At 35.7% G+C, this 27,798-nt stretch overlaps 1 protein-coding gene across 2 annotated transcripts in view; it reads right to left on the bottom strand.

The window, feature by feature from the left end:
* LOC134278014 (uncharacterized) overlaps window positions 1–27,798 on the bottom strand; it is a 105,462-nt gene that overhangs the window by 4,758 nt on the left and 72,906 nt on the right. For both annotated transcript variants that reach the window (XM_062760314.1, XM_062760315.1), the window contains exons 17-48: window positions 25,028–25,178; window positions 24,712–24,930; window positions 19,429–19,582; window positions 19,025–19,281; window positions 16,460–16,483; window positions 16,149–16,346; window positions 14,231–14,366; window positions 13,984–14,018; window positions 13,725–13,863; window positions 13,279–13,517; window positions 12,856–13,026; window positions 12,292–12,484; window positions 11,529–11,771; window positions 11,067–11,284; window positions 10,776–10,881; window positions 10,467–10,583; window positions 9,785–9,920; window positions 9,521–9,701; window positions 8,827–9,281; window positions 7,593–7,804; window positions 7,128–7,357; window positions 6,796–6,949; window positions 6,344–6,522; window positions 5,517–5,663; window positions 5,071–5,242; window positions 4,755–4,884; window positions 4,385–4,506; window positions 4,156–4,295; window positions 3,375–3,522; window positions 1,655–1,861; window positions 1,132–1,353; window positions 249–1,034 (exon numbers count right to left, since the gene is read on the bottom strand). In XM_062760314.1, the coding sequence (XP_062616298.1) occupies window positions 249–1,034; window positions 1,132–1,353; window positions 1,655–1,861; window positions 3,375–3,522; window positions 4,156–4,295; window positions 4,385–4,506; window positions 4,755–4,884; window positions 5,071–5,242; window positions 5,517–5,663; window positions 6,344–6,522; window positions 6,796–6,949; window positions 7,128–7,357; window positions 7,593–7,804; window positions 8,827–9,281; window positions 9,521–9,701; window positions 9,785–9,920; window positions 10,467–10,583; window positions 10,776–10,881; window positions 11,067–11,284; window positions 11,529–11,771; window positions 12,292–12,484; window positions 12,856–13,026; window positions 13,279–13,517; window positions 13,725–13,863; window positions 13,984–14,018; window positions 14,231–14,366; window positions 16,149–16,346; window positions 16,460–16,483; window positions 19,025–19,281; window positions 19,429–19,582; window positions 24,712–24,930; window positions 25,028–25,178 (6,221 nt within the window). The remainder of the gene's footprint in view (window positions 1–248; window positions 1,035–1,131; window positions 1,354–1,654; window positions 1,862–3,374; window positions 3,523–4,155; window positions 4,296–4,384; window positions 4,507–4,754; window positions 4,885–5,070; window positions 5,243–5,516; window positions 5,664–6,343; window positions 6,523–6,795; window positions 6,950–7,127; window positions 7,358–7,592; window positions 7,805–8,826; window positions 9,282–9,520; window positions 9,702–9,784; window positions 9,921–10,466; window positions 10,584–10,775; window positions 10,882–11,066; window positions 11,285–11,528; window positions 11,772–12,291; window positions 12,485–12,855; window positions 13,027–13,278; window positions 13,518–13,724; window positions 13,864–13,983; window positions 14,019–14,230; window positions 14,367–16,148; window positions 16,347–16,459; window positions 16,484–19,024; window positions 19,282–19,428; window positions 19,583–24,711; window positions 24,931–25,027; window positions 25,179–27,798) is intronic.

The raw sequence follows: 27,798 nt of genomic DNA, 5'->3' as shown, positions 1-27,798 counted from the left end.
TTTTATTTGCGAGAACTTTATTTTCGCGTAATTACGCGAGACGGTATGCTCACGAAAATTTCATTCTCGTGTATAATAGAATTCCTTAAGATTATATAGAACGATGACCATAATTCGTGAAAATTTTGTCTTGCTAAAAGAGTCCATGGCTATCTTGCGGAAATAAGGTTCGCGAAAATTAAGTGATCTACAGTAATTGCATGTATAAATAAGTAAAGTGATAATACCACACAGGATGTTTTATTTACCTATAGCCCACTGGTATTCTGTAATGGAGCTAACGTCCTCCACAAAACTCCAGGATCCGTGGACAGAGCCCCACTCATGTAGATAAACAACATGGGCCTGAACATGTAATCCACTTGTTCCATTGTTTGAGTCCCTTTCCACATGCTCTACAGTCATGTGATCCAGAAAAATTCCTGTCTTTTCATCCACACTGCCCACTTGAAGATCAGCCGATTTTTTCATTGCTATAAAATAAAAGGTGTGCTTGTGCCAGGAAATTTCCTCCCTTGCTGTGATTTTATCATTGCCATCTCCCCTGTAAGGCTTGGTGTAGAGGAGGAATACATGTCTCTTGTCTCCCATTTGTATATACCCCTCTTTGTTGGACTGGGTAGAACTGCTAATGGATAGATGGCTGGAGAAAAAATTGACCCTATAAAGTCCACCCATGACCAGTCCAGTCAGTGCCTGGGTCACACTCCCCCGGACGAACAGGAAGGATCTGCCGTCTCTGGCCAGGTTCTTATCAGAGGACACGACGGCCCCACATCCCAGGGAGGACACATTCCAGCTGCTGGGCTGGTAGTCCACGGTCACATTACAAATGTCGGTGGTATTAACATCTGATGACTGCAGCACATTAGGGGACATCTCAAAGGACGGATTAGACAGAAGGTTGTTGCCGGTGTGGAAGAGATACTGAGGCTCAGGAGGGGTGAGATCTATGGTGACACCATCAGAGACCACCACAGAAGACTTGTAGCCAACATTGTCTACAGCATACACTTTATTGTAGTAAGTCCTGCCTGAAAAGAAAGACATTTTCATCGAACAAGAGCCACATATTACATTTCTACTCCCTAGTGTATTAAGTATTACTTTTTTTCCAATTGTTCTACTTACTGTGATTGAGTGGTGTCTGTAAAGTTCTGGACACAGAGTTGTGTAAGCCTACAGTCTCCCAGCTTCGGTAACCACACTCCACATCTCTATGTTTTGTGACAACATCAGGGGTGGATCCCACACACCAGTTATAAAGCTGTACACCTGAACCAATGTCTGAGAAGCCATGCCAGTGAGCTGCTACTATATCTGATGTATTCTGGAACTCCAGGTCATGTAAACCTAATAAAAAAAATCATTTTTGAGCTTTTTCATTTGAAACAACATAAATTAAATGAACAAGATTTTTTCAAGGGTGAAAGATTAAAAGTTATTTAAATTATTCTTGGACAATTGGCATTTTGCCAATAAGAGACATAAGGACAGGTACAAAAATCAAAATTTAGACTTGTACAATCATACAAACTGCTTGGCTCTATTCTGAAATCAAAAAATATAATAACTATATGGATATTTATTTGAGTAACAGATATGCTGCAGATGATAAAAATCACATTAGGATCTTGTACAAGACTTTGCCTACCTATTCCATCAAACACAATTCCTGTGACAGGTTTAGTTTTGTCTGGTTTGAATCCATCGGATGACTCAGTGTGGTGGATGTCAGAGTATCCGTAAGCCTGGATGTTACTGTAGTAGGTAATTCCTGGCAGGAGAATGGACGACCGCATCACGTTATATGATGTTTGTGTACCTTGTAGATCTTCACCAATGTCCAAAATGTCATGACCTGATTTAAAATGTATCAAAACATACTGTGTAATTATAAGCACATACACATGTAGGTATACCTTGGTATCTTGACATTGGCAGCTGGAAAACATCAACATATCCCATGTCAATTTATCAAAGATAATTCTTGAAAAATCAAGATTTTAAAGCAAAACAATGATGTGTCATTCAGTTGATGAATTCAGCAATTAGATATATTTTGTTCTTCAATATTAAGAATTTTACTTGAAAATTAAATTAAAACCCTTTTTATTCTTTAATTTTTTAATTTAAGTTTTCTCAAATCCAAAGTCTTTTATATATTTTTTTTGAATTTTGTCTGTCAATCTTTAAGAATACAAATTTTTATTTACAATCCTGTATATAATGAACGCCTTTTTGACATGGAGGTGTTAATTAAATGTTTACATAGATCCACTACAGTTGAAAGGAAACCCTGTTTCATGAATTATTTGGTTATTAATTACAAAATTATAAACAAATTATTTCGAATTTAAAAGCAAGACAAATTTTTAGAAATTTAATTTATAGATGTTCGTTTCAGTAAGTTCCGATAGACTATGAACTTTTGTTATGATTAAATAGAGTCTAAATAATGGCAGCATGGCATACATTGCACAAGAAAATTCCTTTCTCGAGGACTGAATACCGATTAAGAAAAATCTGGTGAACACTGGTGAAGGTCAAAAGCCGTTAGCCAAACCGACAACTGCTATTCGGGTTTAATTTAATCATGAAATAAGATCAAATAAATACTGAAACTTTTAATTTCGTTTTATTATTCGAAATACAATCATTGTTGTTTATCACGTAAATTACCTGTCACCATGATTGAAAACGTGCAATGACTTTATTTATATATACTGTTATCTATAAAAGTAGATTTATCGGATTTCTCGGTTTTTTTTAACATTCTATCTCTCAAACCCCTCATCTCTCGGTTTTCACGGAAACTATCTGTCAGATCAGAGATCAATTCGTATTTTGTTCTTCAATATTAAGAATTTTACTTGAAAATTAAATTTAAACCCATCTTTAAATCCAAAGTTTTTAGGTATATATTTTTTTACGAAACAAAGTTGTCTGTCAATGAGTGGAAAGAATACAAATAAATCAATCTGATTAAAATCAGATCATTTTTAGATCGCTACACAAGGATCTTTTTGGGGTCATCTCCTTGACTTTTCTAATAAAAATATTCATGAAAATTTTGACCAATCAGAGAGGTCGTACTTAAGCGACTTTCGGAAAAACGAAATTAGATGAAAGTAGCTTTTTATGGTTTCGTACAAAACAAAGAGTTAAAGAACAAGACGAAAGCAAGTACTTATTATATAACTGTAAAAAGACTGTGGTCTTTTAAAGGCTACAAAACTAGGTCACGATTTTTCCAGCGTCATGCCTCCCCTCTCTAATTCAAAGGTACCAGATGACAAGATCCTTGTGTAGCGATCTATGTGAGCGGATCAAAGGATCTGATTTTAATCAGATTGACAAATAAATTTACAAACCTCCTGGATATGTACTGATGTACAGATGGAATGTCTTGATGGCATTCTCAGCATCAAGGAATTTACTGTTCCACTCAACTGTGAAAGGAAACCCTCCCTTCATGAAATCTTGATCTACAAAATTGCTTCCCAACATTTTTTCTCTCACCTGCAAAAGTAATTTAAATAAATTACATCTTTTCCAATTAAAGCTTTTAAAATATCAAAGATTATGCCTAGCCTCTCAGTCAACTTTTCAAGAAACAAAGTCACCATGTAAGCTACGTTTCTGTCAAAAATGATCTGATCAAGATATTAAATTTCTTTATGTTTTTTTTTTTTTTTTACATTCATTCTATTTTACCGTATAATCCCTATTAACCAACCTGGGCGCTTAGAAAATTGCATTTAACTTCACAAAATCTTACGGAAAAAAAATAAATAAAAGGAACCACTAAAATAATGTCTAACTTTAATTAAAGTGAAGATATTCCACCCAAATTATGTTAAATTATTCATTTTCCACTGAGAAATTGGATCATAGACAAGTTTCATTTTCACGTTCTTCAATTTATTGATACGATTCTAGTTGATTTTAATCACTCTGCAAGGGGCTCTTAATTCCTGACAATTTAAAAAGACCTAAGGGGGCGCTTATAGGGGCAGGGGCGGTTAACAGGGATTATACGGTATTTCATTTTAAAAGTATTCATTGAAGATGGACAACAATATCTGCAGTGCAGAGATAATCTGACAAGGACAGTTTAAATTGGGAAACTTAATAGTTTTATGTAAGACTTACTGCACTGCCCCTTATATTTGTTACTGCAGGTTTCTGTGTAGCAATGGTAACTCCGTCAGACTTAAACACTGCATAAGTGTTTTCATCATACCACACTTTTAGGAAGAAGGAATATTTGACTGTTTCCTTGAGAGAAATACCTGTAAAACAACATTTAGTTTAATTCCAAACTCACTTCAATATCAACAGATTTTTTTATTCAGAAATACAGTTACATGTATATATGTACCATATTTTGTTAAAAAGATTTGTTTCATATTTCGTCCAGCATCATGCCATATTCTCTCTGTAGCCTGATTAAATATTCCCTCTGGGGAGGATTTTTCTGTGTACCCCACACTCCATTGATACCTAAAGGGAGATAAATCAGGAGGATACACTTAATAATAGTTAGAAAATTTATATCACTGAATACTTTTATGAATACATTTGTATAAGTTTAAATTTTCCTTTATTTTCATAATACAATGTACAATCAACATTACATTGTTGGTTAAATGTATTCCTCAGTTTTTTAACTAAATTTGGTGAACCTGCACAGAAAACCCTCTATAACTTTATTTGACAGAATGTCAATTGCAGTGTCATGAGTAGCTTACCACTGAGGGGGATTTCCAAAGTTGTTGACAATGGCCCACTGTCCCTGTAAAACGACATTAGACGGGGTGTAATCTACATCACTGGTGCCACTCCCAGCTACATCATACACCTGTAGTATGTTGTTCTGATCTGAAAAGAACAATTTATCAGTAAAGGATGCCAATGTTAGTTTTCATAAATATGTAGAATGCTTCAATTGGTATGAGTATCAGTTATGACAAAAGGCCAATACTAGTATTTATACCGTAACTTATAATTTGTTTGTTAACGGACCCAATTTTCACCATTTTTCAATTTCTTTGAATGGATTCTTACTATTTGAGGATATATCCTGGCATGCTGTTTGTGGAGGGTGACAGACTTTATCTTGGGGGGCACACACACAATGCCCCTCACAGGTCACAGCTTCACACCGTCGAATTAAAAATAGGTCACCCCCTGGGATCTTCTCAAACTGGGAGTGTATGATTGGACTGCTCAACCCTACCTGAAAATTATCAAATTAAAATATCTAATTACATTTTTATATCCACGTTTTAAAGTTTGAGGCCAAAAATAACATTTTTCTATATCTAACAAATCAGGTAGCTTCTGTCTAACTCTAAACTTTAGATTAAAAATTCAAAGACTTAACTTGAGAACCACACAGTTTTGTATATAGCTTTTTGAATGCACAGTCTGGTTGCCCACACTAATTTCAATTCAATGTCAGACCAGTGAGCTACAGCTCTGTAGCTGACTGACTTCTATATAAAACTAACCTTATTAACTGCCCACATGCTGATATACAGGTATTTCTGACTGGAGTCGTAACTACTGGTTTTTACTTTAGAAGTCTGTACGATTCCTTCATCATACTTATCTTCTCCAGTATTCTTGTATTCCACTCTTGTTGGTCGACCTGGCTCCTGAAAAACAAACATTTTTCTTAAAATTGCTTCAAACAACTGGGAAAGCAATTTGGTGTGAACAAACATCACATTTATAAAATGTGGTTTGAGTATAAGTGAATCATTTTAATGTACCACTTCTTCATTACTTTCGGATTACTTACTATTTATACCATCAGAAAATATATACTTTTAAAATGATATGCATAAATAATATGCATCTGTCTTACTCTTAAATTTTTTCTCCTGAGGCCAAAAAAATTAATCAATAGTTTCTCAGGCATCACCGCATCGGTTAAAAAACAGCCGCATTGATCCATTTTATGGATATATTGAAAAGGGAAATAACTCAATTTTCTATTTTTCCAAGTTGAAAAAGAAAATCGAGTCATTTCCTTTTCATAAATGCTAAGATAGACGTTTTTATCAGAAAAACAACATATTTCTTCTATATTTACAGTATTTTATAAATTAACTTTTAAATAAATGTTTGGAATAACACAGGTGTAAAACCTTCTTCAAAAAAAAAAAAAAAAAAGAAAAAAAAGCCTGCCACCTGCATTGAATTTTTAATTTTTTGGCCTGACACAAAACACAACTTATTCCTGTTGCATTTAATAAATTCAAAATCCTCTTCGAAAAACACAGCACACTGTATGCACAAATTCAGATCTATAACTTGAAGAGAAAGTTCCTACCTCGTTCATATCATTGCCCATGAAGACTGAGCCTACATTGATGTAGTAATGGGAGATCTGAGAGTGAAGGTCAGAGAATCCCAGCCAGGCCAGATTGACTGCCGTCTTCTCCCAAGTCATCCAGCCAGCACTGTGTCTGGTCAAGTTAGCAGCATGGTCAGTTTCAATAGCAAACATTCCTGTAAAATACGGAAAATGAATAGTCTCTTCTCAACTTATTCATTACAATTCATTTTTAACTTGAGTTTCATATGAGTGGAGTAATACTGTACAGTGGGTTATTTTTGCCCCATGTTATTTTTACCCTTTTACACTTGTAAACAATATTTGCCCCATTATAAATTCGCCCAGCCCCAGCTCTGTTTAAGAATTTAAACTGTGTTCTTTGAATTCGCCCCGATTTAAATTCATCTACAGTACGTATACAGTAATGATATCTATAGAGACCCTACCTCTGGATGGAGGGGTGGTATCCACAATCAAACCCTTAGTGGTAGCAGAACTACAGATCTGGGCGCCATTACAAGATATCAGAGTCACATAGTAAGTCACTCCATCATGTAACTTCATACCTGTCAGGATAAAGTCTCTTGCAATTCCATTCACCTGCATAAAAAAAGTTCATTTGAGTATCAAATATTAAATTCTATTACATGATTCCATGACATTTTCACTCTCTTTAATTATTTGAATTGTCTTTCCTTCAAGTGCCAGGAGCCATTTCATGACATTCCTGCTTTGAACCTAAAATTGAGTCAATATATCAACAATATTTCAAATTCACCTTAGTGGATGCCAGATCAAACTCTCCCCCAATGTGAGACTTTACAGAGAGATATTGTCTCTCTATGTGGGATTCTGGGTCACTCACTGACCACTCCACCTTCATCAGGGTCCTGTAGAACTGTGTATCTGACACGAGGCTGAAGTCCGAGGCAAATCTAGGACCCATAGAAATGACTGGAGCAGTGGTGTCCACCAAGAAACCATTTGAAGTTGAGGCAGTAAATAAACCTGACGAAGAAGTCCAATGTATTTTATTCATATAAGCTGAATAACATTTATCTTTCAATATGGTGTAAATGTTCATAAATATAGGATATAAATCAATCCCAATAATTATAACCTACAGTTGCATCTGAAAGATTATTTGCCATATATATTATCTGGTAGCAACATCTTCTACTATTCACTTTTTGTAGTTACACATTTGCTACAGTAGAACAATTCACAATAAGTAAGACCTTACCAGCTTTGTTATATGCTCTGACTGAAACATAAACACGTTTCCCAATAGGGAGTTCTGGTGACAAATTAAACACCACCCCAGTTGTAGTCAGGTGGACTTCTTTTTCTGGGAGGATATCGTTTCCTCCAGGGGTGGTCCCTGCCCACCACACATAGTGGTCAAGTCCAGACTGAGGGTCAACAAAGCCATGCCATTTAGCTCCTATGTAAGTTCTACTTCAAATGTTCAGAAATTTTTTAAGGATTGTATCATTAACTTTAAAAAAAGTTCATCATTTCAGTTTGTACATCTAAATTTGACAACTAGAAATAGACATTGAATGCCCTGCCTATTTTTGATGTGTATAAAATTGTCTTTGGTTCAAGTGGGCTATACATTATTTGGGAATAAAAATGAGGTCAATTCAAAGCTTTTCAAAAAATCCTTAGATGCATCACCATGCAAGTTTGTTATATGAGATCTGTCTGAAACATAAACATTTCAAGTCTGGTAATAGGGAGTTCATCCATGCAAGTTTGGTCAGACAGGGCTTATAGTTACTTGGGAATCCGACAAGGCAGAAACATCCGAAGCCTGGTAGTGTCCATCTCTAGATGCATCATCCATGCAAGTTTGGTTCAGTGGGCTTATAGTTACTAAGGAACCATTTGTAAGTTGAGGCAGCATCTTAAACGTCTGGTAGAAGTCAATCCCTAATGAGGCATTTTCCATTCATATAAGTTGGTCCCTAACTTATAGTCCTTATACAATGCTCCATTTTTAATTGGTCAGATCTGAGGGTCAAAATGTACAGATGCATCCTAAGCAAGTCTACGTTCACATTCATCATCTGTGCAAGTTTGGTTTGGGTAGGGCTTGTCAGTTCTGGACAAATTAAAAACTTGAACAAAACATTGCATTTTCAGTGTTTACCTAGTCCAGCTAGGTCAGACCAAACATAAAGCAAGTCTGGTAGTTTTTTGAATTGTATGTTTAAAACTGGATTTACTAATTTAAGAAAAAGTGAGGTCAAGGTCAAAAACATATAAAAAACCAAAAATTTCAAGACTGATAATAATCATTTTAGTATGAAGTTTGATAAAAATATGTCATAGTTTCATTAGCTTTGAACAGAGCTACACGCAAAGCGTAGTAAAACAACATTTTAGTTTGTACATATATGCCCCAGCCATATAGTCATGAAAAAAAAAATATTTAGGCCATATCAGGTGAAAAACTAAATGTTGACCATTACCTGATAGACTGATACTCGATGTCCTGATCTTTTGTTCCATCCATCACTAGCCCCATACTGGGTGGACTGTTGTCCATCATCACTCCATCAGTCATCACAGTGGTACAGAGGTCTGCAGTGTTACAAGCTGTCAGGGACGTGTAATAGATCAACCCAGCTCCAAAGTGGACGTGATCTAGCCGGAAGGAATTCACGATTCCCAGAGCTTGTCTGCCAATGACATCACTACAGGCAGGACAGGTGCCTACACTGACGTAATATTCCTTAATGGCGGAGTGGGGATCATGGAATCCTTCCCAGTAAACATTTAATGATGACATGTCAGTCTGGAAGTCAATGTCAGTATGGTTAGGTCCTAGGACTCCATCATAAATGTGACCAGCCACAGGTGGTGATAGGTCAACACTATAGGCCCAAGAGCTGCCTGATGACATTAAACCTGCCTTGTTGATTGCCTGCAAAAATTGTTAGTTATAATTAATTGTTTTCTCAATATTGTCAATATGTAATCATCTTCATTAGATGGCAGGTAATTAAAGCATCAACTTTTAATACAATTGTTACAAAGAAAATCTTGGAGATTGAAACATTACCAAAAAAATGTATCTGTGTATGAGCCCCTTTTCTCCTTTCAAGGAATTAAATAAAACAGTTTCTTTATGGCACAACAATCCTGATAAAAAGAATCAGATACCTTGACGGTGATGTAGTAAGCATGGCCCTCTTTTAGATCCAGTGGATTTAGTGGATTATTTTCTCCACACTCGGATTCTTCTCTGGTGAAATCCATCACATCATCATACCCTGGTTCTGAACCGATTGCCCACATATAATGATCTATGGTGCTCTCAGGATCAATGAAGACATTCTTCCAGCTACAACACAAATACAGTAATTTTTCACTTCTCTTGTAACTCTGTTATTGATATGGTCAAACTTTCTGCAATGTTTTCCTTACCAAGCCTCTATTTCAGAATTCGACACAAAGTGCCTTCCAGTAATTGTGATGGACAAATCAGATTTTTGTGGAGGGGATGTATCCACGACTACAGGGTCAGAGGTCACTGTTGTTGTTCTTCCTGCATAGTCCATGGCTGCAAATAATCTTCAATTTGTAATACATTGTATATGCATTCTTATGGCAAACTGTTTATATATGAATGTTAATTGAATGTTCCTGAAATGAACAAATGGTATTTCTACAACATAAATGTAGACTAAAGCAAAAAACAAAAGATTGATGCAGGAGACCTAAAAAAGTTTGATTTCCTGTATTGCAACCACAAAGATTTCTTTCAAAGATAAAATTTTCCAGACCTATAGAAAGAAATCTTTATGATTTTTTTTCAAATAAGTAAAATTTCAATTAGATCTTCTTACAAGTTTTTTGTTTTCAATGAACCTCAAATTTTAACTGGATGTAAGTTATTGTAACCTTACTCTAGCTTTTAATATATATATATTAAAGAGCCAAACATTTTTTATTCCCATAGTAGCAACAGATATACATGTACTGCAGATGAGCTCTTCCACAAAGTTATATTCTTATTTATATCACTGAAATATGGCTGAAATATATATATATATATATATATATATATATATATATATATATATATATATATATATATATATTGTACCTATGACTGTAGCATAATAAGTATGGCCGGACTGTAGGTGGAGGCCATGTAGAACCTCATGGTTCACCACCCCAACACTGTGGAAAGCCACCACATCATTCCCTCCTATTGTGGTACCTGTAAACAATAATCATTACAAATAATTACACCTCTAAAGCTGTACCTAAATCAAATTAACTGTGGAAAGCCACCACATCATTCCCTCCTATTGTGGTACCTGTAAACAACAATCATTACAAATAATTACATCTCTAAAACTGTACCTATAGAAAATTAACTTTTACCAGCATTAAAAATCATAATCATTACCTATGCCTAGTTGGTAATCTTGGATGCCTGTTGAGTGTGATATGGCACTTATTTCTTCTACATCTTCAAATGTCTGCCAGTTGATGTACATATCTGTGGTAGAGGTCTAAAATACAAAGCTTAATCTTAGCATCTGCTTACACACAAATGCACAAGGGATCAAGAAACTGCTTCTCTAAGTTTTATCAAAAAAAAATTCAATAAATCTTCCATGGAATCTATTACAAATATTTATCATATACTAATAGATAAAAAAATTTTATATGCTTTACTTTGATATTTACTACTAACCTGGAACCTTGTGTCTGGGACATTCCCTATCCACACCTTACCAGGTGTGGGAGGTGTTAGATCCACCACTACACCATCACTACAGGTGTTTAGCTCTGGCAGGACTTGGGTCCACTCCTCAAATTTTATCTCGGTATACACCGTGTGGATACAAATTACGTATCTCTGTCCATGCACCAATTCACCAGGGTTGAATTTGAAGTTGACATATTCTCTCCCTAAATGAACAGATATATATACTTTTTTATAAATCTCATATACCATTCTTTACCATTTTTTTTTTAATTTTTTGGTAGCCATTTCTTTCCATGTCCTTCTTAAGACTGATTTTTTTCTCTGTCTCTATCTCTCTCAAACACACATGCATTTCAAAATAAACATATCAAAAGTATGGAAACATGTATATTCAACTGTCTTACTTCAATAAGTTTTGTTCTTTTTTGAAATATAACACAAAATTACCATCTACAGTGCTACATTTTATGGCATCAGGGTGACTACAGGGATCAGAGAGGGTCAGTTCATTAGTCTGCTGATAGTAGGTGGTGGCGTCCAGTGTTCTGGCGTTTAGTACTGCCACCACATAGGACCTGTATCTAAGCTGTGGCCACACCGCTGACAGGTAGTTCATGTTAGGAGTATAATCCTTGTCTGCCACTGGCCAGCGAGCATTCTTCTCAAGGAAAATTGCCTCTCCATAACCATCTGAATTAATAATACTGCACAGTTTATATCTGCTTAAATCAATTTAAAAACATTCAAATCAAACATTTAGAGGCATATCTCTTGATTTAAAAACATTCAAATCAAATTTAAATATTCACAGGCCTTCTTACCATTTTATTGGCAATGATTTTTTTTTATTTTAATTTTCGAATTTTCTTTAAAAATCTTTCAAACTGCCGAAAAAATGCTGCTTTATCCATTGCTTATCAGCATGTGAACTTTGTGGGCAATGTCTTCGAATGTATTTTCTAACAACGTAACCAAAATCTCTTTGAAAATGGCTACCGGAAGTGATATTTGAATACTAAACTACGAAAAAATGAGGACAGTACTTTTTTTTCCAGATTGGTCTCCGCAATACCAACTTTTTATTTTATAGAAAAAACAATAAAATTAGCAATGCGGCTACCTCAAAATGGATGCGCGCGGGCCTGAGAACCAGAATTTCAATTTTATATAGCCTTATGAATTTCTATTATAGCTGACAAAAGTCACCCACCTCTGTCTGCCTCTGGTTGGCCTACAGCATCCAGTACATGTTTGGGTTTGATCAGTATTGGATCGAAAGCTTCACAGTCCTTAATGTCCACAGAGACGGAGGAGAAGAGCTTAGCCTTGTTATATCCATGGACGGCGAATCGACGACATTTAGAGAAGTCAAACTCCCCTTCTAGCTCAACTTCAAACCGCATCTGCAACATAAATTACAAACAAGATTTCACTGGTGTGTATGCTTTATTGGCTGCATTTACTGTATATAAGATAGCCAAGATGTGTACATTAAAAAAGCCCTGTAACATCACTTTAGTTGACACTAACCTGCATAATTTTTAAGGTGATGCTGGAATATTACTACTTAAGTACATTAAATAGTGGAAGTAGACTATGGATAAGCTGATATCATCCCATTTATTATACAGTATTAATATAAGTTGAAGTCTTCTGTATCATAAGATACCATTCTATCACTTTTTTAATGCAATTTCTAATATCATTTAACTTTTATCATTAAAACTGGATAAATAGAAATCCTATCCTATCCAGGATCAATCAGAAAGCCTACCCCTTTTCCTGCCTGTGTTACTGTAATCCCTGTCACTTCTGACCACACAGTGTGAGTCCGTCCTACATGTGAGTTGTCAGTGATGGCCCACTCATACTTATCAATTACATCATATTTATCTACTACATCTTGTATGTCTGGGTCATAAAATCTATCCATGTTGACAATTATCTACAAAGATACAGAAATAAGATTAATGATGAGATAAAAAGTCAGCTGCAACTTTTCATTGAAATATTTACTGTTCTCTAAAAAAAATGAAAACGGAGGGCAAAGCCTCTTTTTGAAAAACATTTTCAGCTTTAAATTGCTTTTACAATTCTTTTTCATTGGAAATAAATTCTATTTTCATACATTTATTGAATAGCCAATGAATACAAATGTTAAATTTTACACAACTTCAAGTGATTGAAAAAATTAGACCTTTTCCTTGAGTCCAGCACTTTGAGTGGTATTTTGATGTTCCACAGTTATCTTCCCTTTATTAGGAGGATTAGCCAGTATTGTAACTCCATCGCTGTACAGTGGATCATAACACGTGGTTATGGCACAGAGTTTGACAGCCATTCTGTAGGTTTTCCCAGGTTTAAGGTCCAAGTTTGTCACTTTGGCTTCATTATGCTTGCTGATATGTTCATATTCCCTTATAGTGCTCCACATATCTAAAAGATGACAAATATTGGATGTCAATATTACAGAAATTAATTAATTTTCATTAAATTTTAATTCATAAACAAGCTCCATAGCAAAATGAAAACAATACTGATTTTCTCTGTATTCTTAATTTTGTTAAAGATCATTCCTCCATCACAAAGGCATATTTCTTACCACTTTAATTAACATGACAAAGAAACATTCTTGATGCTTACTGCCAGCTAACTTTTCCTCAACAGCAAAATGAGCATCAGGAGTATACAATGTCATTTCCTTGGGAACCTGCCAGTGGGCCTGCAGTGAGTTTGTAGAGGCCTGGAAGTCAGTGTCATTCTCACATCTCTTTCTGTTGTCCTAAAATGAGGTCAGACACATTATAGCTTGTTTATTCACAATGACTAGAAAAAATACCACTAACAATACCCTAAAGAACTACCAGTTGCAATGGCTAAATAGCTGAATTACTGTGCTTACCTCATAATGGTGTTTGAACAGTGTACCATTGTCAACTGAAAATAAAAAAAAAATGTGGTAATGCACTGTGGTAGGAACAGAATTATTTGGGGTGGGTGGGGACATAGAATATTTTCTTTAAATATCTAGAGCATTTGACATTCTCTACACTATATATATCAGTTTAGAAATTTTAAGAAATTTTTCAAAATAAGATTAAAATGTTTAGTTGTTTCTCATGACCAATAAAGAATTCGGCGGTTAGAACCTGTCATGGTGCATGGCTCGCCATCATTGATGTCTATCCCAGATAACACAGCCCCCTCCTGAACAACCGTGACCCCATCAGAGGTCACATTCACACTGCCTGACAAGGTAACAGCTGTTATCGTCACATAGTAGGTCTGTAATTGAGAGAAAGAGGTGAACATTTGTTTCTTTAACTTTTGAAAGTGCATGTATGAAAGGATCACTATAGAAACTCGTTTTAACAACTTTACATTTAACAACTACATATTCTGGTAGCTGTAGATTAAAGCACACAAGGTTTCTATGTAATTAAAAAACTGCAAAATGAAAATTAACAAGAGGCCCATGGGCCACATCGCTCACCTGAGCACTGTGGCTAGCATAAAAGCAGAAACTAGTTTATTATTGAAAAGTTTAAATCCAAAAGTAGTCCCAACCATTTCTTAAAAGGGGAGAGGGTATGATTTGCACAAACTTGAATCTACACTACCTGAGAATGCTTCCATGTAAATGCATGTATGACCAATCATGGCTTTGCTATTCTTGAGAAGATTTTTAAAGAATTTTACTATATATTTCTATGTTAAACTTTGGTCAGCCAGTGTGACCCCATCCAACCCCCGGGGGTTATGATTTGAACAAACTTGAATCTACACTACCTGAGGATGCTTCTCTATAAATATGACCAATCATGGCTATGTTATTCTTGAGAAGAAGATTTTTAAAGAATTTTCCTATATATTTCTATGTAAAACTTTGGTCAGCCAGTGTGGCCCCACCCTACCACAAGGGAATATGCTTTGAACAAACTTGAATCTATGCTACCTGAGGATGCTTCCATATAAATATGATCAATCATGGCTTTGTTATTCTTGAGAAGAAGATTTTTAAAGAATTTTCCTATATATTTCCATGTTAAATTTTGGTCGGCCATTGTGGCCCCGCCCTACCCCCGGGGGTCATGATTTGAACAAACTTGAATCTACACTACCTGAGGATGCTTCCATATAAATATGACCAATCATGGCTTTGTTGTTCTTGCGAAGAAGATTTTTAAAGAATTTTCCTATACATTTCTATGTTAAAATTTGGTTGGTCAGTGTGGTCCCGCCCTACCCCTGGGAGTCATGATTTAAACAAACTTGAATCTACACTACCTGAGGATGCTTCCATATAAATATGACTAATCATGGCTTTGTTGTTCTTGAGAAGAAGATTTTTAAAGAATTTTCCTATATTTTTCTATGTTAAAATTTGGTGGGCCAGTGTGGCCCCGCCCTACCCCCGGGGGTCATGATTTGCACAAACTTGAATCTACACTACCTGAAAATGCTTCCATATAAATATGACCAATCTGGCTTTGTTATTCTTGAGAAGAAGATTTTTAAAGAATTTTCCTGTATATTTCTATGTTAAACTTTGGTCTGCCATTGTGGCCCCGCCCTACCCCCGGGGGTCATGATTTGAACAAACTTGAATCTACACTACCTGAGGATGATTCCACATGAGTTTCATCATTTCTGGCCCAGTGGTTCTTGAGAAGAAGATTTTTTAATAATGTCATTATTTTTTCACTTATTCATAATTATCTCCCCTTGGAAGAGGGCGTGGCCCTTCATTTGAACAAACTTGAATCCCCATCACCTAAGGATACTTTGTGGCAAGTTTGGTTGAAATTGGCCCAGTAGTTCTTGAGAAGAAGATGAAAATGTGAAAAGTTTACAGACAGATGGACAGCTAGACAGACAGACGGACGCCGGACAAAATGTGATCAGAAAAGCTCACTTGATCGAGCTTTCAGCTCAGGTGAGCTAAAAACTTGCACTTCATTGAACTGCCTAAAATTTAATTTACATAAAGTTTAACTTCAGATCTGAAACTCACTTTATTTTCTGCTCTTTATCAATAAATTATACTGCATAATTAACAAATCATACCTTGAAATTCTGTAGACTTAGACCAGTAGCAGAATAAGACTCCACAGATCCCACATCTACAGAAGGCACCACATCTGCACCACCTGGAGTGGTACCTGCCTGGAACTTGTAGGTCACGTTGAGGTGGGGATGAGAGAAGCCCTCCCAGTGGGCCGTCAGACTGTCTTTTGTTGTGGTGAAATCGACATCCTCTATATCCTGTCAATGAATGACATATGGTATTTCCTATCAACTTAAGTTTCTACATTAATTTGGAAAGTTAAACTTTTTAAAAAAAATACATGGGCTGGTGTATCAAACATCATACTTACAGTGAAAGACATTTGACCTAGATTCTGAAAATAGATTGAAATAGGAAAGGTAATAAGTATAAATTTGTAACTTAAACATAAAATATTGGTTAACATAAGGTTCAATTCTTTAATGCATTTAGTAACATTGGCTAAAAGAATGATAGTGGTAAAACAAGAAGCCCACGGGCCTTATAGGTCACCTGAGTATAGTGTAACAACTTTCCAACAATTGAATTTGGTTCGTGTTTTAAACCAGAGGCCATGAAATTCACGATTTTGAAAGAGGCAGCATTGCTTATCATAGTTATAAACTTAGCATGCTTACTCTATTTACTTAATACCCAGAGGTATATCAGAGTAACAAAGAGAAAATGCACTTCCACTTTATAACCAGTTGTGCACCCCACCCCAAAGGAACCACTGACGCTGAGGCCACATATTTCAAAATTTTGGAAATTTTATCATAAAATGGTATATTAATACCAAAGAGCAGATTTCAAAGCATTAATTTATATTCAGACTATGTAACCCCCCCCCCCCCCCCCCCCCCCCCCCCCCCCGATACCCCTGACCCAGGGGGCATGGAATTAACCTTTTTGCTAGATGCACCTTTCTTCATCATAAATACATATACTTGGATCATTGGTATAATACCCAGGAGCAAAAGAAAAGATTCTCAAAGAATTAATGTATTTTCACCATATAATCAATAGAGCCCTGCCCCTTTACCAAATGGCAAAACCCCCGGCACAGGGGCCATGAAATTCAAAAATTTGGAAGAAACACTCTTGCTCATCATAATTATATTATAAGTTAGTTTATTTAATATGCAGGAGCAGAGAAGAAGATTTTCAAAGAATTAATGCATTTTCACTATATAATCAATAGAGCCCCGCCCTAACACCAGAGCCTCTGACCCTGAGGCTGTAAAATTCACAATTTTGGAACAGGCATTCTTGCTCGTCATAACTATTTACTTAGTTAGTTTATTTAATACCCAGGAGCAGAGAAGAAGATTTTCAAAGAATTAATGCATAATCAATAGAGCCGTGCCCTAACACCTGAACCCCTGACCCTGGGGCTGTATAATTCACAATTTTGGAAGAGGCACTCTTGCTCATCATAACTATGTACTTAGTTAGTTTATTTGATACCCAGGAGCAGAGAAGAAGATTTTCAAAGAAATGATGCATTTTCACTAGATCATCTATATAGCCCCGCCCTAGCACTAGAACCCCTGACCCTAGGGCCATGAATATCACAATTTTGGTAGAGGACTCAATGCTCATTACATTCATGCCAACAGTTTGCCTGCTTGGTGTCCAGGAGTAAAGAAGAAATTTTTTTAAAGATTTCATTAATTTTAGTAGTTTTGGCCCCATCCCTTCGGCCCAAGGGGGGGAGGGACAATAAAATTCATAAATTTTGTTCCCCTTCACCCATAGATGATGTATACTAAATTTGGTTGAAGTTCATTCAGTGTTTTCAGAGTAGAAGCTGAAAATGTTCAAATGTTTACACATGACGCACGACACACGACGACGGACGAAAACGGATAGCAATAGGTCACCTGAGTCAAGAGTGACTCAGGTGACCTAAAAATTAAACAAAAGAGAGATAATGATTAAGACACATAAAGCAAAATTATCAAAAGCAAATTAGTAGTGATGGCAACGAGTACCCGGTTAACCGTCGAACGATGCGAGTATCGGTTAGTAAAACTGCTATTCGGTTACTCGGATAAAATACATTTTTCATAGTAAATACGTATAAAATGATTTTTATGCTGTTTGTAAATGTACATTGACACATTTCCCTCATTTAATTGCCGTTAGCCTTGCTTTACTGGTTTACAATTGGGATCGATTTATTTTGATTAGTTTTCACAGCGTATATAATTGATGGCTTTGATTACCATGGGGGTACATGTTTTGAAAACCTGAGTTATAATTACTTAAGTAGACCTGTGATAGTTTGAGGAATTTACTTTCACAAGATGCCACCGCAAACATCTAAAGCGTGGATATATTTTTAAAAAAAAAGAAAAAAAGGACTGAATCGAAATCTGTCAAATGCAAATTATGTGAATCGGAGTTGTCGTATACAGGAGAACTACAATGTGCTAAATCACCTTAGATTGAAACATAATTCGGAAACCAGTGACTTGCAGGACACTTCACAAAACAACCAGCAATTACAGGGTCATGTGTTGATTTTTTTTTTCATAAACGAAAACAAACTGACTGTTTCAAGTGACATTTAAAATCAATAGTGTTCGAAGATGTTGTGTTTTTTAAAGTTTATATTTGTAAATAAATTAAAATTCCTTTACGTTTCATTTGTGGTTTATATTTACCAATAAGTAAAAGGATGAGGTTAGTAATAAATACGGAAACTATAGCAAACAATCATCCGAGTAACCGGGTACTCGATCGGAAGATTAAGCGAGTAACCGGTTACTTAAAATCGTCCGATTTGCCAACACTACAAATTAGAGAATAAAGAAATAAAGGAAATCAAAACATTATTTCAATAGAGGTCTGATTGACCTAAGCTTAAGTTTTCCAAATCAAGAAACTTAACAGATGCTTGGATATCAAACACCACTCCCTTGGTAGCCAGCTGTACATCATGAACATAAGGTTCAGCTACAGCATATGTTGAGAGTCCAGCAGAATTCTCTGCCTTGACGGTGACGTAATATGTCTGATGACCGTGAAGTCTCCACTCTGTATCAGATACACCAATGGCTGTACAGGTCGGAGGGTTTCCCACCACACAAGATCCACCACTCTGTAGTGGAATGTAGGACAGTATATCTGTTTGTCTCGGCATGTGTCCTGTTCATTGACAAGAAAGCAAATTCTCCCATTTACACTTAAGTTTCAAAATTCTAATAATCAATCAATGAATTGCAAAAGCACTTCTTGAAAACTGCATCTGCACCGCTCTGTAATATAACAGTAAATGTTACAACAAACTCGTACCAATAGCAAATTCTAGCTTCAGTTGGTTTGGCTCCTGGGCATCAGCAAAAGCACCAGCTCCCCATGATGCGATGAGGAATCCATTTGAGTGTGTGACACTGATAGGGCCTGTAAACACTGGAGGTGTGGTGTCCATAAAACAAGGACCAATGGACTGAGGGGAAAAATACATAATTATATTTATGTAAGTACACTCCATAACATATTTTTTCTTAGCAGCATATATTTCCTATCTTGTTGAAATTTTATACATTGTGTAATTAACTAGAACTGTACAAACGGGACAAAATACCCCCCGCTGGGTTTTTCAGAAGTGCTAAATCATTAATATTTTATGGATCTAAGAGAAAAGAGAAATGCTAAAATCATTTTTAGTGCAAATGTAATTGCTCATTATATTTTTTATAAATGAAACGAAGGCGCAGCCAAATAAAAAAAATTAGACTAAATATAAAGACCAAAAACGAATTATGAACTTTTTCTGTCAGTGATCTTGAACTTGCATAAATGACCTTGCTTCAAAGTCAAGACACAACCTCAGGTCATAAGCAATGTTTGTGTGAAGTAGTAGATTCAAGTTTTTCCATAATAAAGAAAGATATGGACCGAACATAAATTATAATATTTTTCTTCCAGTGACCTTGAACTTCCCCAAATGACCTTGACCCAAGGTCATGACACATCCTTAGGTAGTGAGCAATCTTTGTGTGAAATGAGAACTTAACAAGTTTATCCATAAGAAAGATAAAGGACCAGACACTAATTATGAAATTTTTCTTCCAGGGACCTTGAACTTCCCCAAATGACCTTGACCCAAGGTCATGACACATCTTTATGTCAGGAGGAATCTTTGTGTGAAATGAGAACCTACCAAGTTTATCCATCAGAAAGATATGGACCGGACACAAATTATGAAATTTTTCTTCCAGTGACCTTGAACTTCCCCAAATGACCTTGGGTCAAGGTCATGACACACCCTTAGGTCATGTGCAATCTTTTTGTGGAGTAGTAGATTCTAATGTTCCTCCGCAAGAAAGATATGGAACGGACACGTTTGCACAGACAGACGGAAGGCTAGACAGATGGACGGACGCACACGGACAAGGTGATTCCTATATACCCCCCCCAAAAAAACTTTGTTTGCAGGGGGTATAACAATGGGCCTCTTGGCCTTGATGGTCACCTGAGTACCGTGGAATCATCAATTTTAATGGGGGACCATGTTCATGGAATTTTAGGGTCACCCTGATCCACAAATTTAAACCCCACAAACAATTATTTTGTCAACAAATTTATAAATTAAATCTTCTATATACTGGGGTATACAACTTACCCATGAAATTATATCTGCACAAACCAACAACATTTTGCTTATCCATGACCATTGCAAGACCCCCACAAATTTAAATGCTTCCACTAGGAATGTGCGATTTTATCGGTATACCGGTATATCGCAATTTTTTGTTGCGTGATACGTATCGTGATATGGAGACATAAATACCGGTCTTTAGGTACATATTATAAAGTCCAGAAATTATTCATTTATTTGTTCAATCTTTCAAATTACAATTACAGAAAGTATAAAAAATGTTGTAAAAAGTGAAAAGAACGGCATCTTACTGTCCAAACATAATTGATTTTATATACATAAAAATTTCAAGAAAGTAAAATTTTGTTTTTCTAGCATATTTTTTAGAAAAATAATGACTTTTCATATAAAATCATTGTAAAAACTGCTTTTAAAAATATCATGATATTATTGTGATATTGTGGGAAAAAATTGTGATATATATTGCGATACGAAATTTTTGGCGATACCCATCCCTATCTTCCACAGTCAATACTTCATTTGTTGTCCAATGTACTTTCAGTACATTGCAAGTAGAAGACTTTTAATCCAATGAAATATCTGAGGTAAACTCACTCAAATCTTTCGCTCATTGACATATAAACAAACGAGACCCAAGGGCCTTGAATCGCTCTTCTGATAAATTGTACAACCTATCACTTGTATTTGAAGCCTCTAACCCTAAGTATCCTAAGACCAAAGTTGCATCACCTGTCAAGGTTTGATGATTCTTAGCAAATTAGGACTACTTCTTGGTCTACATTCTTGGAAAACCCAAAATGCATCAACTGACACAGTTTGATTATTCTAAGCCAATAAATACCTAAGATATTTAAATATAGCCATAAAATGTCAAAAGTAGGTCACTGTGACCTACTTTTTGGTTGACATTCTCCGAAAACCCAAGATGCATCAACTGACAAAGTTTGATGATTCTAAGCCAATAAGTACCGGAGATACTTAAATATAGCCATAAAATGTCGAAAGTAGGTCACCATGACCTACATTTTAGTCGACATTTTTCAGAGTCCCAAGATGCATCTGCTGACTAAGTTTGATAATTCTAAGCCAATAAATACCTGAGATATTCAAAAGTAGGTCATCGTGACCTACTTTTTGGTCGACATTCTCTGAGAACCCAAGATGCATCAACTGACAAAGTATGATGATTCTAAACCGATAAGTACCGGAGATACTTAAATATAACCATAAAATGTCGAAAGTAGGTTACAGTGACCTAATTTTTGGTCGTCACTCTCCAAAAACCCAAGATGCATCAACTCACAAAGCTTGATGATTCTAAGCCAATAAATACCTAAGATACATAAATCTAGCCATAAAATGTTAAAAGTAGGTCACCGTGACCTACTTTTTGGTCGACATTCTCCGAAAACCCAAGATGCATCAACTGACAAAGTTTGATGATTCTAAGCCAATAAGTACCGGAGATACTTAAATATAGCCATAAAATATCGAAAGTAGGTCACCGTGACCTAATTTTTGGTCGTCACTCTCCGAAAACCCAAGATGCATCAACTGACAAAGTTTGATGATTCTAAGCCAATAAGTACCGGAGATACTTAAATATAGCCATAAAATGTCGAAAGTAGGTCAACGTGAGTTAATTTTTGGTCGTCACTTTCCGAAAACCCAAGATGCATCAACTCACAAAGTTTGATGATTCTAAGCCTATAAATACTTAAATATAGCCATAAAATGTAGAAAGTAGGTCACCGTGACCTACATTTTGGTCGACATTTTTCAGAGTCCCAAGATGCATCTCCTGACCAAGTTTGATGATTTTAGGTCTGAAGGTAATCAAAATATGCCTTTTAAACAATTTGAAAACATATGCCTGCAAAATTCTAAAAGTAGGTCACAGTGACCTACTTTTTCTTAAATATGTTTTAAGGTCCCAAGATGCAGCAACTTACAAGATTTGATGATTTTAACCCTTTCAGTGCCTGAAATAATGGGATTAAATGTTTTAAAAAGGATAAGTCATAAAGTTCAAAAAGTAGGTCACGGTGACCTACTTTTAAGTTGACGTTGTTCAAGGACCCAAGATGCATCAACTGACTAAGTCTCATGATCATAGGCCTTAAAGTGTCCAAAATATGCCTTCAAATCAATTTGAAAACAAATGCCCGCAAAATTAAACCAGAAGTCTCTGTCGAGACTGTAGCTCTACTGGTTTGTACTTATCAAAAACCATTGCACTATTTTATGTATCTTTGTGTAGTCTACTTGTGTGCCAACTTATTTTGAAATCAGACAAAAACTGTAGAATAGTAGCATTTTTAAGGAATTCCACAGAAAATTCTATTTTGAGTAACCATAGCAATACCGTTTATCGAAATCAAAAACCGATGCACTATTCTATGTATCTTAGTGTAGTCTACTTGTGTGCCAAGTTATATTGAAATCAGACCAAAACTGTAGAAGGAGTAGCGTTTATAAGGAATTTCACAGAAAATTCTATTTTTAGTAACCATGGCAACACCATTCATCTAAATCAAAAAACGATGCACTATTCTATGTATTTTAGTGTAATCTACTTGTGTGCCAAGTTATATTGAAATCAGACCAAAACTGTAGAAGAAGTAGCGTTTTTAAGGAATTTTACAGAAAATTCTATTTTTAGTAACCATGGCAACACCGTTTATCGAAATCAAAAACTGATGCACTATTCTATGTATTTTAGTGTAGTCTACTTGTCTGCCAAGTTATATTGAAATCAGACATAAACTGTAGAAGGAGTAGCGTTTTTAAGGAATTTCACAGAAAATTCTATTTTTAGTAACCATGGCAACACCGTTCATCGAAATCAAAAACCGATGCACTATTCTATGTATCTAAGTCTATTCTACTTGTGTACCAAGTTATACTGAAATCAGACAAAAACTGTAGAAGGAGTAGCGTTTTTAAGGAATTTCACAGAAAATTCTATTTTTAGTAACCATGGCAACACTGTTCATCGAAATCAAAAAACGATGCACTATTCTATGTATCTTAGTGTAGTCTACTTGTGTGCCAAGTTATACTGAAATCAACCCAAAACTGTAGAAGGAGTAGCGTTTTTAAGGAATTTCACAGAAAATTCTATTTTTAGTAACCATGGCAACACCGTTCATCGAAATCAAAAATCGATGCACTATTCTATGTATCTTAGTGTAGTCTACTTGTGTGCCAAGTTATACTGAAATCAAACTAAAATTGTAGGAGGAGTAGCGATTTGAAAAATTGTTTACAGACAGACAGACGGACGGACGCCGGACGCATTACTATCGCATAAGCTCTTCTGGTCTCTGACCAGTAGAGCTAAAAAGTAGGTCACCGTGACCTACTTTTGAGTTAACATGATGTGAAGTCCTAAGATGCATCAATTTACAAGATTTGATGATCCTAGTCCTTATAGTAAGCAAAATATAAACATTTTTATTAATTGTAAATTTAGGTCAACTTTAAAGTGACTTTGAGACCACGCCCTTTGCCCCAGGGTCACGCCTTGAACAATTTTTAATCTTCAACATATCTTGATCCTTGTATGTAAGTTTGGTGAAAATCTGCCTGGCGGTTCTGGAGAAGAAGATTTTTTAGCAACTAGTACTTTTGGTTTTGTTTTCCTGATTATCTCCCCTTGTTTTAGGGTCCCAACCCTTATTTTAGTATAAATGGTAGCCCTTGGGCCAAGGATACCCTGTGGCAAATTTGGTACTGATTGGCCAAAGGGTTCTTGAGTTATGGCCCATATTCTAAAAAGGTAATGCACACCGCACAAATGGCCATAGCATTAGCTCTTTGAGCCTTTGGCTCAGAAGAGCTAAAAACTAATGAAGTAGTCCCTGCATTTGATCTGTTTTGTATGGTACATACTAAGTGGTAAAAACTTGCATTGATACAGAAACAAGGGAAAAATTAATGTTGGTTCACACCTGAGTTCCCTCCACGTTGGCTTTGCTGATCGTTTTGATGATAATGTAAAACTCAGACCCATCAGGAACGTCAGTGTGGTACACGTGGATGTGGGGGTGCTGCTTGGTACTTCTGAAGGCCATGATGTCAGGGGCAGGACTCCCAGCTGTCGAGGAAAATCCCACTTCATAGTCAAGGACACTGCCAGGGTTAGCAACTGGTAGCCAACTCAAAAACAGCTAAGTTTAGAAAAATTCATTGATTACTTAACTCCAAATATATTTTTCCAGACAATAAAATCAATTAAAATCTGTAATATGCATCTGTGCCTCTTACCCGTGATGATTTAGATAATGTGGGACTTAGTTTAGCAGGTGATCCTGTTGAGTTAGCACAAAACACACTGCCATTTACTGTCACAAATGTACCGTTGTCATGGTGCTCAGCAGGTAAAAGGTCAAGGTCAAATAAAACTGTAGCTTTGGAACTTAAAAGAAAAGTTATGTAAAACCATGATATATTCATAAGCCATTAATAAGCTAATCTTTTTTTTTTAATGTGAAGTTTTTATCATATATATATCAGCATCTATTTTCCTTTAATTTTGAATAGAAGCCACAAGAGGCCCAGGGGCCACAGCGCTCACCTGAGCACACTGGCTAGGAAAAAGCAAATATCAGATCAGAAATGAAAGTTTACTGAGGTTGGATGGTGGGGGGGGGGGGGGGGGGGCTTAAATTTTAACCCCCCAGGGGGTCATGATTTGAACAAACTAGAATCTACACTACCTGAGGATGATTCCATATAAAATTAAATATCACTAATCATGGCTTTAAAGTACTTGAAAATGAGATTTTAAAAGATTTCCCTATATATTCTTATGAAAAACTTTGATCGACCATTTTGGCCCCACCCTACCCCGGGGGGTCGTGATTTGAACAAACTTGAATCTACACTACCTGAGGATGATTTCACATGAGTTTTATCTTTCCTGTCTTAATGATTCTTGAGAAGAAGATTTTTAAAGATTTTTTTCTATATATTCCTATGTAAAACTTTGATCAACCATTTTGGCCCAACCCTACCACCGGGGGTCATGATTTGAACAAACTTGAATCAATATTACTACCTGAGGATGATTCCACATGAGTTTCATCTTTCCTGGCCCAGTGGTTCTTGAGAAGAAGATTTTTAAAGATTTTTTTCTATATATTCCTATATAAAACTTTTAACGGCCATTATGGCCCCACCCTTGCCCCGGGGGTCATGATTTGAACAAACTTGAATCTACACTACATGAGAATGCTTCCACATGAGTTTCATCTTTCCTGGCCCATCGGTTCTGGAGAAGAAGATTTTTTTAAAAATGCCATTAATTTTTAACAAATTTATGATTATCTCCCCTTGGAAAAGGGTGTGGCCCTTCATTTGAATAAACTTGAATCCCCTTCACCCAAGGATACTTTGTGCCAAGTTTGGTTGAAATTGGCCCAGTGGTTTTTAGAAGAAGATGAAAATGTGAAAAGTTTACGACAACAACAACAACGACAACAACAACAACGACAACGACAGACGACGGACAAATTTTGATCAGAAAAGCTCACTTGAGCCTTCGGCTCAGGTGAGCTAATAATTTATAGTTCAATAAAAAGAATTTACAATAGGTACTCCCCATCCTGGGAGTGTGTAAGATTCGAAAGGAAATGGTCGTGATTTTCCGGATAATAATGTCGTGGTAAAAGTGCATGGAGAATAAAAAAATTGAAAGTTGCTCAACTAGTAAAAACTTGTTTGAATATGCTACAGCTGCGAATGATGCAAAGATTATTTTAATTATACCTTTTGCACCGCGCCATGCAGCATAGCTTATTCTGCAGAATCTATATATTAGGTATTATCCTGTGACAAAAATCCAGGATATCAGCACGTTGTTCATCTTGAGAGGCCTACATCAGATCTTCATTTTGATGATAATTTCACATATTAATCATTGACTTTTTACATCGATAAATTCTCTGGATGAGCAAATGCACTAAAATTTCTATCTAATTTTAAAAATATTTATTTATTTTGCTTTGAAGACAATAAATAAGAAATAAAAATGAGCACTATTTCAGCTCTGAATATGGTCTGATTTCCTTACAGGAATGCTATGAATTGTGAAAAAACTTTTTTGACATGCTAATTTGGTTAGCGGCCGATTTGCTTTGCATCAACCTACTTGTTTTATCTTGTATTAGTTCATATCCAAAGAAACACCACTGAAACCAGAAGTCTCTGTCGAGACTGAAGCTCTACTGGTTTGTACTTATAACAAATGAACACAAAAGTAGCAGTTGGGACTACAAACTTTACAACAGCAATAAATAGAATAATGATGCTTGAATGAGCTCTTTTTGTGGCAAGATACTGCAATAAGACTATAGCTGTAGGAGTAGCTATTACCGGGGTAATAAACTTTTAGAGAATTTTCAATTTTAGTAACCATGGCAACATCATTCCTCAAAATCAAAAATCGATACACAGAATTGTGTATCTTGTGTAGTCTACTCATGTGCCAAGTTATATTGAAATCAGACCAAAACTGTAGGAGATGTAGCATTTTGAAAGCATTTCAGAGAAATTTCTATTTTTAGAAACAAAGGCAACACCGTTCATCGAAATCAAAAATCGATATACAGAATTATGTATCTTAGTGTAGTCTACTTGTGTGCCAAGTTATATTGAAATCAGACAAAAACAGTGTAGGAGGAGTAGCATATTGAAAGTATTTCACAGAAATTTCTATTTTTAGTAACCACGGCAACACCGTTCATTGAAATCTAAAATGGATATACAGAATTATGTATCTTAGTGTAGTCTACCTATGTGCCAAGTTATATTGAAATCAGACCAAAACTGTAGGCATTTTAAAAGATTTTCACAGAAATTTCTATTTTTAGTAACCACGGCAACACCATTCATCGAAATAAAAAATTGATACACAGAATTATGTATCTTAGTGTAGTCTACTTATGTGCCAAGTTATATTGAAATCAGACCAAAACTGTAGGAGGAGTAGCATTTTTGAAAGTTTTTCACAGAAATTTCTATTTTTAGTAACCACG

Source organism: Saccostrea cucullata, unplaced genomic scaffold, assembly GCF_032062105.1.
Source record: "Saccostrea cucullata isolate Sc308-1 unplaced genomic scaffold, CSIRO_AGI_Scuc_v1 ctg458, whole genome shotgun sequence".
Taxonomy (NCBI): domain Eukaryota; kingdom Metazoa; phylum Mollusca; class Bivalvia; order Ostreida; family Ostreidae; genus Saccostrea; species Saccostrea cuccullata.
Note: the sequence above shows the minus strand (reverse complement) of the source record. Positions and strands in the feature narration are given on the sequence as shown.